General features: G+C 45.6%; 1 protein-coding gene across 2 annotated transcripts in view; it reads left to right on the top strand.

The window, feature by feature from the left end:
• The window catches only part of GOLIM4 (golgi integral membrane protein 4), a 29,184-nt gene extending 15,367 nt beyond the window's left edge, over window positions 1-13,817 (top strand). The window contains exons 6-16 of one of the 2 annotated variants that reach the window (XM_066193702.1): window positions 695-777; window positions 1,311-1,394; window positions 4,485-4,652; window positions 5,488-5,817; window positions 7,007-7,233; window positions 7,660-7,739; window positions 8,330-8,442; window positions 9,504-9,671; window positions 10,092-10,160; window positions 11,552-11,632; window positions 11,960-13,817. In XM_066193702.1, the coding sequence (XP_066049799.1) occupies window positions 695-777; window positions 1,311-1,394; window positions 4,485-4,652; window positions 5,488-5,817; window positions 7,007-7,233; window positions 7,660-7,739; window positions 8,330-8,442; window positions 9,504-9,671; window positions 10,092-10,160; window positions 11,552-11,632; window positions 11,960-12,115 (1,559 nt within the window). In that variant the 3' untranslated portion in view covers window positions 12,116-13,817. The remainder of the gene's footprint in view (window positions 1-694; window positions 778-1,310; window positions 1,395-4,484; window positions 4,653-5,487; window positions 5,818-7,006; window positions 7,234-7,659; window positions 7,740-8,329; window positions 8,443-9,503; window positions 9,672-10,091; window positions 10,161-11,551; window positions 11,633-11,959) is intronic. The other variant, XM_066193703.1, reaches the window with a different exon arrangement.
• Window positions 13,818-14,884: the final 1,067 nt, after the last annotated feature.

Below are 14,884 nucleotides of genomic sequence, written 5' to 3'. Positions count from 1 at the left end.
CAGTCTCCTTTTGAAGATTCTGGGCAGTTTTCAGGCCTCTTCCATCCTCATTACAGAGTTCCGTAGAGCAGAAGGATGGGGCTGTGTCCCTGTGTCCATCAGAGCCTTCTCTGCCACCTGTCCCTTACACAGGGTTTGGTTCTGGGGCTGTTTGCAGCTTTGTCTGCACTGCAGGCAGAGGTTGGTTGTTGGCTCCACGTCAGCATCATGTAAAAAGTGGGAGTAGAAGCCTCTGTCCCTGATGCCAGAAGCTTTTGGAGCCATCTGGGCATCCCTTCCAAAGGAATAGCTGGGTCCTGTGACAGAAAATTCTCATTTGCCAGGTGTGATGTGGGGAAAGAGAGGAGGGTGCCTTGCTGTCTGCCTTTCCAGGATTCAGATTTCCACAGGGAATTTTGCCATCTGCAGCACCCAGCAGGAGCAGTGATGCAGAATTCCAGGTGCAGGCTGGGTGCACTGATAGAAAATTTCACCAAATGTTACGATTTTCTGCCTGAAAATGGAAAGCTTTTTAATAGGGCTGGGGAGAGAGGCAAGAAAAACAAACCATACAATTATTCTACCTAATTTTTATTACAGCACTCATGTGGGATTTTATGTAGATTGTGTTATAGTCTTAATTTTGATGCTTAGCCTGGTGTTATAAATCCATCCAGGTTTAAACTCTCTATTTCTTCTCATTTCTCTTCAACAGAATCCCTGTATAACTTAAGGGAGGAGAACAGGCAGCTGAGGAAAGCTCACCAAGACATTCACACCCAGCTCCAGGATGTCAAGGTAGGCTTTGCTCTGAGGAGAACCTTAATGATCATTAGGAAGGGATTTTCCCAAGGCAAACTGTGCTGTAGTTTCTGTTGAGTGGAAAAAAGGAGAGGAATAGGCTGAACTGGATTTGTCTTTGGCCACCTGCACTTCAGGTATATGCCCATAAAAAAAAAAAAAAAAAGTATTTAGTATAGAAATCAGAATTTGGTTTTACAAATTAAAAATTGGGGTTTGGTAAAACCCAATGCCTAATGTTTTCCAGCTCTGTTTTTTTTTTTTTTTTGTAAATGTTCATCAACATCTACCCCTACTTTTATTTTAGTTACACAAATCCTGGCCTCCAAATTGCCTTCCCTGGTGTGCTTACTTCCTCTGCCTGTTTAATATGCATTCCATGTGAAATAAATAAGTGCTTCATTCCAGCTAAGGGTTTTCTTTTCAAAATAAATTGAATTATCTTCCTGGGTCAAACTCCCCCCAGCCTCCCTAGCTGATCTTTAGAATGAACTTTATGTAAAACGTGTGATGTTCTTCTTTTTGTGTAGCAACAGCATAAGAACTTACTGTCCCAGCACAACGAGCTTGTGGTGACATTGGAAGACCACAAGAGTGCACTAGCTGCTGCTCAGGTCAGAAGGAAAGCAGCTCCTGCCAGCTCTCAGCTTCCCAGATCTCTGTCTCCCCAGTCTCTCCTGGCCGGGCTGGCTGCAGGTGCTGCATGTGCCTTTGGCATGGGGGTCCCAGGAGTGCATGGCTGCTCGCCAGGGGCTGCAGCAGCTCCCAGGGGGGCAGAGCAGGCTGTGGGCCAGCCCAGCAGTGCATGTGTGTCCTGAGAGAAGAGTCTCTGCTGCCCTGAGAGCTGTCAGTGCCTTTCTGTCTCTGTCCTCTCTGGTGGAGCTGCTGTCAGCATCCTGCACTCTGACCTTCACCTTTATCTCTCACACCTGGATGGAAAATCTCTTCTTGTGTGTGACTGCAGAGGTTGTGAGGCTGTCGTGGAATTCCAGAGTGGTCTGGAAAAAGCTCATCCAGTGCCAGCCCCTGCCGTGGGCAGGGACACCTTCCACTATCCCAGGCTGCTCCAAGCCCCATCCAGCCTGGCCTTGGGCACTGCCAGGGATCCAGCTGCTCTGGGCAAGCCAGATCAGTGCAGCAGCAGCAGAACGTAGCTGGAGATGTGTATGGAGCTGTGTAAACTCCAGGTGGAACTCAAATTAGTTTTCAGAAGAGCCAGCAGCATTAAGTTTCTTAAATGTCATTTTCAAGTGAACTATCCATGAAGCACAAACTGTTGCAGGCTCAGTCAGCTGTGCCAGCACAAGCTGTGGAGGCCACAGGGAATCTGAAAGTGGGAGTGATGTTGCAGCACAGGAAGACTTTTGGTGAAAGATCAGAGGGAAAGGCAATGAGGCAGTGTGAAGTTATTTTTATTCCTGACTGATTTTCTTCATTTAGGCATTTTCACAGTCCACAAAATCGTTCGCAGCATTAAAAACATTGAATTTTTTTTTTCCCCAGTTCTGCTTGTTGTGCCTGTCAATATGTGTAGATACCTAAAAATAGGGAAAGATCAGGAAGGTCCCTCATAGACTGAATATCTGAAGAATTATAATCTGCAGTACTAAACCACACTGGCAGCTAATTTTGAGCTCTTCTCCCACTGGCCACGTTTGCTATGTGGTGTGTGCTGATAACATCTGAAATTCCACCAGGCCACGTGGAGGAGCTGATTCAAGGTTCACCAAACCCAAAGGGAAGCTCCCCACACTCCTGGCTTTGATTCAGTTCTTTAATTAGACAGCCTGTGTCACACAAAGCCTCTCTGTCTGCAGTCAGGGTGTGACATTTGTCCCGTGGGGACCCTCCAGAGAAGGGTCTTGCACATTGAAAACAGGGTATTTCACACCCTTGTGTAGTTTCTCCTGCAAACCAGCTGCAGAAAGTCCCCAAGGGATTCTTTACCAGCTCCATAAATGATCCCTCTGTTTCTAGGTGTATTCTAAACATTGAACACCAGTAGTCAGTACTGCGCTAACCTGAATCTTTAAAGTGTTTCGGTCTTTGTGCTTTTTCCCAGCCAGGCAGATTGATTAAATATTTTAATAAACCCTGTTTTCTGCCAGTATCAGCACCTTTTAAGCTGTGGCCTTGAATCAGAATGTTCAGTTTAGTGACTCTGCAGTAGGACAGAGTACTTGAATTCTGATCTGGATGGGCACTGTTTAAATATCATGGAATGGTTTGGGTTGGAAGGGACCTTAAAGCTCATCTAATTCCTCCCCCTGCCAAGGGCAGGGACACCTTTCACTAGCCCAGGTTGCTCCCAGCCCTGTCCAACCTGGCCTTGGACATTTCCAGGGAGGCCACAACTTCTCAGGGCAACCTTTGCCAGGGCCTCACCACTCTTATAGTAAAGAATTTATTCTCAATATCAAATCTAAACCTTCCCTGCTTCAGCTTAAGGCCACTGCCCCTCGTCCTGTCCCTCCATCCCTTGTCCCCAGTCCCTCTCCAGCTCTCCTGGAGCCCCTTTAGGCCTTGGAAGGGGCTCTGAGCCCTCCCTGGATCCTTCTCCTCTCCAGCTGAGCACCCCCAGCTCTCCCAGCCAGGCTCCAGAGCAGAGGGGCTCCAGCCCTTGGAGCTTCTCCACGATCTCCTCTGGACTCATTCCAACATATCCCAGCGTGTTCATCTCTCTGCATGGTCACCAAGTGGTGACAAAAAAAAAAAAATCAGACACCTGAGTATTAGCTTTATGTTCAGTAAATACTCCTTTTTCCTCTGAAGTTTGTCCTCTCCAGCAGTTACTCAGGGAGTAGTGGCATCCCCTGGACTGACAGGAGTAATCGCTGTGCACTCTGCTTTCCCTTTAGGCCATTCTGTTTTAGGGGTCCGTAGGCTTGTGGAGGTTCTTAAACACACCCACACCTCCCCTGGAGCAGCAGGGAAAGTCTCTGGTGTGGCACCTGTTGGGTATGCTGCTGGTCAGCTTTTATACACCCTGCCCACCCCAAAAAATCCATTTTAATTGGAAATCTTCCTGCTGCAGAGCCAGGGATTGGGGTCCCAACCCTGCTGGATTTTCTTTAAAGCTTCCTGATCCTGTCCAAGGTTAAACAGCAAATCAAATTCCAACATTTTACTGTTGCACTGCAGGAAGCCTTTGGAAATTTTCATTTTCCTTCTACTTCTTTTTTTTTTCCCTTCTGTTTTTCCCCTTGCTTTTCACCACTGTGACTTTTCTTTGCCTCAGTTCCGTATGTTGGCTGTTGTCTTGTCTAACACCTGTCTAAATGTTGAGCACTTGGCATTTTCATGACACGTAGATGTACTTTAAAACTTCTGTTTCTGAAAGAGCTGCACTTCTTTTCTACCAGCAAAGGAGAAGTTGTGGTGCTCTCGACTTCCCTCGCTTTGGTCTGCCAGGAAAGCTGCATCATCCCCTTCTGACACTTCTCCTGCTTGGCATGAATAAAACAACTCCTCCTCTTTGTCCCACAGAGATGGTTTTGGTACACTTTGTATGCATGTGCACTTTCAAAAGATCCTGATGGATCAGTGTCATCTAATGTTTGGAGGAAGAAAGTAAATTTTAATATTTCTCCTCCCTGGAATACCAAGTTTTCTACCACATGTCCTGCCAACGACTTCACTCCGAGGCGACTACATTTGATTAAGAAATTAATTTGGACATATTGTAATTAATGTGTTGGCTTTAGACTCAGGTGGAGGAATACAAACAGCTGAAGGACACCCTCAAAAAGATCCCAAGTTTCCAAGATGCAGAGAAGGTGGAAGGGGGGAATGAGCAGCCCGAGGTGCGGGGCCCGTCCCCCCAGAGCCACCCCCCGGAGCAGCACGGAGCCGGGGCTGAGCAGCAACACGAGGTAAAAGGCTCCAGACACCCCAGGAATGGCTCTGATTCAGCAAAATGTGCTCAGTGTGTCTCAGGAGTGTGTGTGTTTGGCTGTGCACCTTTGTCACTTCTGGAGGAAAGCAGTGAGGAATGGTTTAATTGTTGAGTAGCAAGAAAATCTATTCACAATGGTCTTTTCTCACCTGACTAGCCCAGTTTTAAGTGTATTTGTACCAGCTGTTTTAAAAAGTTGCTCAAAAATCTTTTTCTGATAAGAAATGTAAAAATTTAGCTATCTCAAGTATTAAAGCTTTTAGAAATTCTAAAGAAATTTTTATTTTACAAGGTTCCAGTGGCACATTGAAGTTAGTGTATTTAAAATTGGCACACCAAGGCTTAAGCAGAAAATGTGTGGTCTGGAAGTTAAAAAACAGTTGTGATTTTGTTTTATGAGAATTTTTGGCCAGCAGAACCTACAGAAGAAATAAAAATCATAGAATCATTTAGGTTGGAAAAGAACTTCCAGATCTTCAAGTCCAGCTGTGAACCCAGTTCTGCCAAAGCCAGCACTAAACTGTCTGTCTAAAACACAAAGCTGGCTTTTCAGAATTGTAAGAGTTTTTATTCCACTGCAGCTAAAATGAGGCTTAGCTTTTTGGTGGAACTGTACAACACCTTGTGTAGCTGTGCAGCCACAAACCAGGTAATGACCCCAGTTGGCAGGAGGAGCTCATTCCAAACCAGGCTTTTGGCCCTCCTGACAACAGCCCTGGGCTGGGATAAAGGATCCAAGTCTGTCCTTGGCTCTGTTCAAGCTAAAATCCATTAATGTGTTGTACACACATAATCCTGTGTCTGTTTTGCAGAACGAGAAGCCAAAGGAGAGAGAAGGAATAAATAGCCAGGAACAGGCCAGGGCTGAGCCTTTCCACGTGCAGGGAAGGGCTCACGAGGGCCAGAATGCCAAGGAGCTCAACATCCAGGAGCAGAGAGAGGCTGGAGAGGATGAGGAGCAGAGGGCAGAGCAGATGGAAGAGGAACGCAAAAAGGAGCTTGAAGAGGAAGAAATGGAGCAGGCAGGGCAGCCTGAGCACCTGGAGGAGGAACAGGACCAGGTCCCAGAGGAGCACGAATGGAAAAAGCAGGAACAAAAGGAAGAGGAAACCAACATGTTGGGTGATCACCTGCACTCAGAGGTAGGGAGCTCTTTTCTAAGTGATTAAATCTGCTCTTTAAATGGAGGTTTCTCTTATCACTGCTGGCCTGGTATTGCAGTCACCTGTTCCTAGACGAAGTAAAGCTTTTATAGAGAGTTTGGCATTCAGAGCACTCACGGTTTTTTAGATAAAATTACTGTCACATTTATAGAAAATTAGGGATTCGAAGCACTTGGATGCAATAGGATTCAGGCTCAACTTGAGCACACTTGTACTGCAGTGCTGGCCAGATCTTAATGAACATTAATTCTGCTGATAAAAAGCAACAGATGGAAAAAGAGAAAAAGAGCAGCAGGCTGAACCCTGTCTTCCACTTTAAACCTGAGGCCCGTGGTAGCTGATGAAGAGCTCAGCAGGTGAGAGGGAGGCTGGGATGGAGAGCTGCTCTGCTTTGGTAACTTGATGCATCTCAGCAAATTGCAGAGTGTCTCCTTGTCAGAGGTACGTGCCTTCTGCAAACACACTGCCAGCTCGCTGCTCACTGTTGTTTGACAGGGAATTTTAACTGCCAGGCAAACATGACTAAAATAGCCAGGGGAAATCGGTGTGCAGCTCTAAATGAAACCAGCAAATCCTGGATTTACATCCTAGACTGGATCTGCAGTGGAAAATGTATTTCACTGGCCTCACTTTAGGCTTTGTAAACACTTTATGTCCTGGCAGGTTAATTGTGTCCCTCTGGTGTAATGAGAAACTGTTGCTGAAGAGGTGCAGAGGGTCAGAGCAGCAGCAATGGGTTCAGCTGGGAAACTGGAGTTAGTCTAAGTTATTGCTGAGTATAAAAAGATGTGCAGTGTCTCACTTAAGGCTAAAAGCAACTCCCCCTGAGATTGCCACTTAAATCAGTGGAAACTTTTGCTGTCTCGTCAGTCACCAAAACCTCTTTTTACTGTGTAATATGTTGGGAGGCATGTTATCATTTATAGGAAAAGCATGGCTTTCCTTAGCCCACAATCTCCTTTCTTCCCTGTGTACTCCACAGACACCCCAACACTTCCACTCTGTGTTCCAAAAAAAACCTTTTAACTCCAAGCAGAGGCACAAAAACTTTTAAATCACTTTGCTGTGATTGCACGGAGCTTGTGTTTCCCTCTGGACAGGTTTCTCCCTGCTTGTTTCTGATCACTGAGAGGATGATTAACCTGTGACTAACACATTTCTCTGACAGGTAATGCCAACAGAGAGACAGAAAGCAGCTTATGAACAGCAGCTGGAGCAGCAGCACCTTGGAGCCAGGAGAGCAGAGGAGGCCAAGCAGCTGAGGCAGCAGCAGGAATCCCTGCACCAGCAGAGGCTGCGAGGGCAGCTCCTGAGGCAGCAGCAGCTCCAGGAGAGAGAGCTCCAGCTGCAGAGACAGGCAGAGCAAGGGGAGAGACTCCACAGAAACAGCCTCAGGTTCAACTCTCCCTCATGCCTTTGTTATGCTCTGGGTTTTGTGTTGTCAGCTTTGTTCTGCTCCCTTGTGCCTGAGGGCAGATTTCCAGGGGGTCCTGTTGGCTAATTCCTTGAAGAGCTGGAGGTTTGTTCCCTAAAATTCCGAGTCCTGACTTGACTCTTTGCCTGACCCATATACTTGAGGACTGCAGGCTCCACATACAGAGACACACAACACAAAGTCAGTGTAGCAGCACAAGAAAGTCTCTGTTCTATCAAGCATTTTTCAGGAAAGGTGATGTGAGAAAACATCAGATGATAGAGAAGGAAACTGGGGCCTGCCCTGGCAGCTGCTGAGAGAGGCAGAGCTGCAGGTGGGGGGTTTGTTTATTAAAGCAGAAAACACATTTTGAAACTGAAATGATGCTTGGCTTTTAATGTTCTCAGCCAACAGGCTCATTATGATAACATGGACCAGGACATTGTACAGGGGGAGGAAGAGCAAGGTATTCAGGAAGAGGAAGGAGGTAAGAGAGAGTTTCTGTCCCTGCCATGCCCACAGGCTCCCTGTGTACTGCCTTGCATGGGAGACTTTAATATTCATTTCATATCCAGATTGGATTCAAGTGAAACATAAACTTGCAATTTAAAACCAGAAGCTCAAATAACCATGGCTGAACTGACTGAGTGAAATAGAGGAATTACCAAAGATCACGTCCACATTCCTGAACGGAAAAGTGTCCTTTTGACTGAGCTGTTATTACCTGGCTCCGTGGATCTTGGTTATATTCCTGGCTTTGCCTATGGGTTTGTTTGATCTCTTTAAGTAACAGAATCATGGAATTGTTCGGGTTGGAAGGCACTCATCTCATTCCACACCCCTGCCATGGACAGGGACACCTCCCACTAGTCCAGGTTGTTCAATGCCCCATCCAACCTGGCCTGATCTTTTAATTTATAATTCCTATTAGGAGTAACTCGATTCTGTGAGCATTATCTGTTTATGTAGAGGCTGCCCACTGCTAAAAGCACATGTGGAACCTTGTCTGTAGGAGACTTTTAAAAAAGGATAACTAAAAACTGCTGTAAACCAATAATCATCTAAAAAACTCCTCAGCTTATGAACACAACAACCAGCACCAGGATGAAGGTGAAGATGATGATCAGAATAATGCAAATGAACAGCAAGAAGCAGAACATCAGGCAGAAAATCAGCAGGCTGATGAATCAGTAAGTATGAATTGAGATGCTGAGGGTTGCAGTGTTACTGAAGTGAGAACCCACAGGTCTCGTCTGACATAATTGCACCTTATAGAAGTGAGATAAGCAGAGGTCTGCTAGGAAAGACAGGCTTGACAGTTGAAAACAACATCTAAAATCTATTTAAAGGTGTCCTTAACTCATTTGGGAAGAAATAAAAGGAAAAAGCTTCCTTGGTGGAAACAAGGTGTTTATTTCCACATTCCTTTGATCTGTGCTTTCGGTGGAATAAAGGATTTGGTCTTAGCTGGGACTTGAACAGGTACATTCGGCTTCAAAAAAATACCAGCAGTGCCCAGTGAAAATGAGAGGGGATGGTATTTTTCATGCTGTCATTAATTAAAGGCCAGGTCAAGAGCCACTGTAGCCAGCTGGAGTCAGTACAGAGGTGTGAGGTGCTGAAAGAGGATGTAGGTCAGCACTGAACTGAGCCCTGACATGGACTGCACAGAGATCTGGGGCAGGAGAGTCACCCTGTGCCTTCCCCCAAACTCCAGCTTACCTGGTGCTGTCAGCATCAGGTGCATCTCCCTTACTCCCCTCCCATTCAGCAAATTAAGATGTACGGTGAATATTTCTAAGAGACCTTTAACTTGTTTTCTCTAAAGATAGCTGCTTTTATGGAATGATAAGCAGAAAATGCTCCTTTTCTGCGTGGCAAAGGTGAAAAGTGTTTTGTTTCCATGTAGACATAGCCAAGGTGAACAGAGCAGGACAGGCTGATACTGAATGATGCCAATGTGAGCATTAAACCCTTATCTTTGTTCACATGGCCTTATCAGGCACTGTCAGCTGGTCAGTAAACACAGGCTGTTCAGCAGCCTCTGGGACAGAAGTGCTCACACTCTGTGGGTTTCAGCAGACAGGCACCTGCATTTCTGTCCCTGCTCACTGCTGAGGTACCTCAGTGACCCCTGAGTGACCCAGTGGGGATGGAGCTGGCTCTGACAGCCCATGCTGCTGTTCTTTCAAGGGAAATGCAACTGGGCCACGAGCTAGAAGTGTTTAACACTCACTCCTGTCAATTGCAGAAGGCAGCCATGGAAGATGTGAATCCTGCTGATGACCCCAATAATCAGGGAGAAGATGAATTTGAAGAAGCTGAGCAAGAGAGAGAAGAAAACCTGCCTGATGAAAATGAAAAGCGCAAGGAAACGGGTCAGAAACAAGGACATCCAGGAATGGAGGAGCACTTGGTGGTGGGTAAAGGCAAAAGAGGCACCTCTGGGGCTCCTTCAGGAGGTTAAAGCTGCACATTTCAACTGTGTTGCAGCTGTAAACTCCTCCAGGCAGAGAGTCTGAATTTTTATGCCGTTGGTCTTCAATGGGGTGGATATTCCCTTCCTTCCATTCTCTTCCTGCTTACTATGGAAAGTCTTGCTTTATTCTGTGAAGTGATTTTTCTTATATTCATCCTGCTATTTTTTAATTGAGGGCAATTTTAAATCACAGAGCTGGGCTCTCACAGCTGCTAATGAATGCACTAAAACTTCTCCTGCCATTATTGTTACTTGAGCTTTACAGAGAGCTTTAGTTCCAGAACAAGAAGCTTTAATCTTCAGCCCTCTGGTTATTAGGCAAGCTCACAGAACTGAATTTTTTATGTGATCTCTGTGCAGATGGCAGGAAATCCTGACCAGCAGGAGGATAATGTGGATGAACAATACCAGGAAGAGGGAGAAGAGGAGGTAAGAGCACAGACCCAAGGCAGGTGTAGGCTCAGGCAGCAGAGCACAACTCCATTAACACTCAACCTTGGTGTCTTAGAACTGCAGGATTCACTCTGTGTGACTTTAGCAAACCTGGGAAGTCTTTGCCATTACTCTGCTGTCCCCTTCTGGATCCACTCTGGGTTACTCATGCTCCTGTGCCGCCATCCATTAGTCTTCCATGCCACACAGCATTAATTGTGCAATAATTGAAAAGATTAAGCCTTTCACAACACAAGGAAAAATTCCTGGAAACCTCAAGGTCACAGAAAACCTCATTAATCTCTAATCACACACTGCAGTTCTGAGCAAACTGCTTCCTTGGCCATTTACTTACTCTTTAGCTCTGACTTTGATTTATCTGTGCTCCTCCTGAGCAATCCAAGCTGCAGTTCTTGGAGGTGCTCAGGAAGCTGACAGCACATGGAGCTGGAGGAGAGAGGGAGGGAAGGGACTTTTTCCTTCATGTCAAACTCATTGTGCCGGCACCACCCTGTGCCACCCCACAGCCCCTCAGTGGTACCTGATCAATCCCTATTTCTGCTTCCAAAGCAAAGCCCTGGAATTGGCTGCTGTCACTCCCTCATGGGGAGCACTTTGGATTAGCTGGGATGCACTTAGCATTCACCAGCGCAAAATGCTGCTGCTCACATCCAAGCAGGCCATTGGGAACTGGGCAGAGCTGGCCTTTGGCAGCTGCTCGTTGGCTTCCAGGAAGCAATTTGTACTCATCTCATAAAGGATGTGCTGACTGGAAGTAGGGAAGAGGCAGCAGGGATGGAGTGAGCAATTAAGAGAGAAGAGAGATGCTGCAGTGGGGATCAGTCTCTTTAGTAGGTGGACTCAAATATTACCCATTGCTGTTCACATCTTTCCCAAAGTGATGCTGGTGTGATGGATGCCTCTGACCCAGCTCACAGGAGCTGTTTGGAGCAGACAAGTTCAGCAGCACTCCCCTAAAGGAAATCAAGTTTATTTCAAAACATTCCTCTTCCAAATTTGCACCTAACGTGGGAAGTGGGGCACGGAATGGGGGGAGAGTGCTGACAGAACAGAAAGGAATGAGAGGTCCAAAAGCTGACCATCAGGGACACAGATTGAGCGTGACCTGCTCTCCCCAAGGAGAGCACTGGAAGAGATTGTCTGTGAGAATTGTATTTAAAAGTTAGATGCTCTCAGAGGAAGTGAGTTTCCTGAGTGTTGGGTGGTTATGGTTCTTTTTATCCTCCTTTAACCTCTCCCTGCTCTCTTCTCCCTTCTTTAGAACCTTTGTTCTGTAAAAATATCACTGTGAAAATGTGCCCAGTTGTGCCACAGGCCACTCTCTGAAAGGCAATTAAACCATACAGAACATCTCCTGTGCTTTGCAGGTGCAGGAGGATCTGACTGAGGAGAAGAAACGAGAGCTGGAGCACAATGCTGAGGAGCCCTATGGGGAAAACGAGGAAAACGTGAGTCCTGTGAAAGCCCAGGGGTCAGGGACAGGGTCAAACTCTGACCACAGCTGGTCGTGGCACAGGGATGTGACATAATAATTGTTCTAGCTTGCTTTGGATCATACAGCTTAACGTTTCATGCTGTCTCAGCTTCCTTTAGCTCACCCTTCCATCTCTTTGTCAATTCTTGTTCCCTGGAGGCTTTGAAAAATCGGGGTTTTTTTCTGTTTCTGCCCGTCAGTTCTCGCAACTGCAGCTGAAGATCATTTCATTGCCCTAAAATAAGCTATAAGGAAACTGGCACTGAATGTAAGTTTGTTTTGTTTTGTTTTCCCCAATCAGGCAGACGAAAAGAGTAACAGAGTGACAGACCAAGAGCAAGAAATGCAAGACAACAACCAGAAAGAAATTCACGAAGAGAATTATGAGGAGGAAGAGGAGGAGGAAGAGGAAGGCAGAGCTGTTGCAGCAAAAACTCGCAGACGAGGGGAGATGTAGTTCCTCCCTTCATTTTTCTTTTTCCAGTACACAAATTCCTGTTGTGGTTTGTTTCTTTTTTTTTAAACCAACTTTTTTTTAGGGTATTTAATTTTAAAAAGAAAAAAAAAAAAGCTTGTGTTTTTCCACTTTTTACTTTTCTATTAGGTGCTGTCCTGCGTTTATATGAATACAGTATTTTGATACTCTAAATTAGCATTTCTTTTTTATCCAGGCTGTACATAACCAGACATCCTCTAGGTTGAATTTTTTGTAATTCTGGGCACGATTTATAGAGGCCATTTTGGATACACTTTTCACCTTGTCCAGGCCTGCCAGAATGTTTGGTGTCCTTTCAGGTGCACTCAACACTGAAGGAATATTCCTAGTGCCTAAATCCAGGTGACTTCAGTCACTCCAGCTCGTTGTCTTCCATGGATTTATTCTGACCAAGGGCTGCTTATTCCTTGTAACCTCACAAAGTCAAAAGTCCTCCCTTTGCAGGACCAGGCCTTTTCTAGGTCCAGAACAGTTATGAAATATGCAAATTTTACAAGCCTTCAGAATGCAGCCAAGTTACCAGCTGTTAATTTTGGCAGCTGTTTAGATACGGTTCAATTATGCATTTATTTTAATGAGCATTCCCAGGTACTTCAATTACAAGCAGTACCTGGCTGCTCATGCAAATGGGGCTGTGCTGAGAGGAGCTGGGAGCTAAAAACCAATTTAGGCTTGGAGCTCCATTATGCCAAATCAAAACACTACAGCTGTCACAGGGATGAAGATTTACAGCAGCAGCAATTTCCTTGTCCTAGTTAATATATAAAATATTTGACCAGAACCAGACTGATGTTGCCTCAGTGCCATGTTTTCTGGAGGGTGTGGTAGCTGAGCTGACACAGTTGGTGCAAGATTAAGTTGAACTTAAAGGCCTTTACCTTCTTTTCCTTATTTATTTACAAAAACCTGCTGGAAGGATTTCTGTGTGCCCCAGGGTGAGACTCAGACTCGAGCCAAAGCCCACAGAAGTTGTTTAGCCCAGCAAACATTTCCAGCACTGCATGCTGAAACCTGAGGGGGGGTGGGGTGGGGAAATGACACAAAAATTGTGCCTTGGTGTGGGCTACCCTCTACATAATCCCAGTGCATGAATTATACAATATTTGTATTGGTACAGACACTAGTTATTTAATATATGTTAAAGGAGAATGGGAATCTGGATTTCCCAGGCTATGCCCCATTGCTGGAAATGAGGCACAGGGGAGCTCCCCATCAAAGGCTGTGTTAATATATAAAGGGAGAGGGAGTGTGGGCGTGGTTTTCCTTTTTTTTTTTTTTTAATAATGATGCATAGCAATTTTTTTAGTTTAATTTTTTTATATGAATGTAATTTAATTAATTTTTCTACTAACTTGATTATATTATGTTTTATAGTTGGTTTCCATTCATTGCAATTTTCCTAATTGTCCCAGATCCAGTGCTTACGTTTCATAGGAAGATTTTTGTCAGTGAGTATTTTGGGTTTTCTAGTTACCATAAATCAGATTTACCTTATGTATAAAAAAAAAAGTTTACATGAGACTGTAAAATGTATAATATGTACATAATCTTCAGAATACAATTATTTTGGTAAATTGGCCTGTATTTTTAATGTCATGGTTGCAGTATTTAATTATTTGAGGCATAATAAAACTTGACTGCAGTCAATAAACAAGGATGTAGTTACTGATCTTTCACAAGCGTGAGGGGTTTGTGTCAGTTTTCCTAATGATGTGTTTGGATTTCATGTTAATCCAGGAAGCAGCAGGGACAGGCAGGGGAAGGGAAGGGGAATGGAGCCCTGGCAGCATTTTCAGGGAAGGGGAATACTTTTGTTAATGATATTCCCACCTCTGTGCCTGACAAGGGTCAGAATGCCAGAGCCAGGGGGACCATGGCGTAGCTGAGCTGGTCCTCACTGCCACAGGATCCCTGTAATTCAGGGAATGCCAAATGCTTGGCTAAATAGAGAATTTAATGAGTTTCTGTGACCTAAAAGCAAGTGGAGCTGGGCCACAGCCCTGGCCTTGGAGCAGAGGATGAGCAGCACAGGGGGATGCTCAGTTTTCCAGCTCCCAGAGGGTGATCCCGGCATGATTCTCTGGTTTAGGACTAACGAGAGGGGAAGTCGGAATTCAAAGGGAAAATTCCATCACTTGGGGATTTGGCAGCAGCAGAGCAGCCGTGGGCATCCCATGACCGGGGCTGGCAGGGACTCCTCAAAATACTGGAGGCAGTTCAGGGAGCAGGGGAGGAGGGGGCACTGGGAAAACCCAGCTGATGAAAGGAAAATCCATGCTCCAGACAGCTCGGGAGAGCAGAGTCCTGGTGGTTTGGCTGAGAACACACCCAGGGAAAAACACCCAGTGAGGCAGGAGCTCTCAGCCTCCCACTGAAACACAACACAAAACCCCCCAATGAAATTCTGACCAGAAACAGCGTGTCTGGTCATTGAGTTAATTAGTCATTGCAGCAATTAATTGAAAGGTCGTGACGAATTGTTGATCACGAGACAACTTTGAAAAGCTTCTCTGGTTCAGCATCACCAGAGGATCCTGCTCACCACAAGCTGAAAGGTCAGTCAAGAGCATGGTGAGAGTTGCTTTAGCCATGAACACGTGAAAAAATAACGCAACGCAAAAAATAAACCCAGTGGAATTCATTGCATGGCTCAAAGAATGCTCCAGCCTCGGTGAGGCTGCTCCGTGTGGCACCGAGAAGCCCGCAGGAAAGGCTGTGGCTGGGGAACGC

This window comes from Chamaea fasciata, unplaced genomic scaffold, assembly GCF_029207755.1.
Source record: "Chamaea fasciata isolate MVZ Bird 193981 ecotype frontalis unplaced genomic scaffold, bChaFas1.0.hap1 SCAF_11, whole genome shotgun sequence".
Taxonomy (NCBI): domain Eukaryota; kingdom Metazoa; phylum Chordata; class Aves; order Passeriformes; family Sylviidae; genus Chamaea; species Chamaea fasciata.
This window is presented reverse-complemented; position numbering and strand designations above follow the sequence as displayed.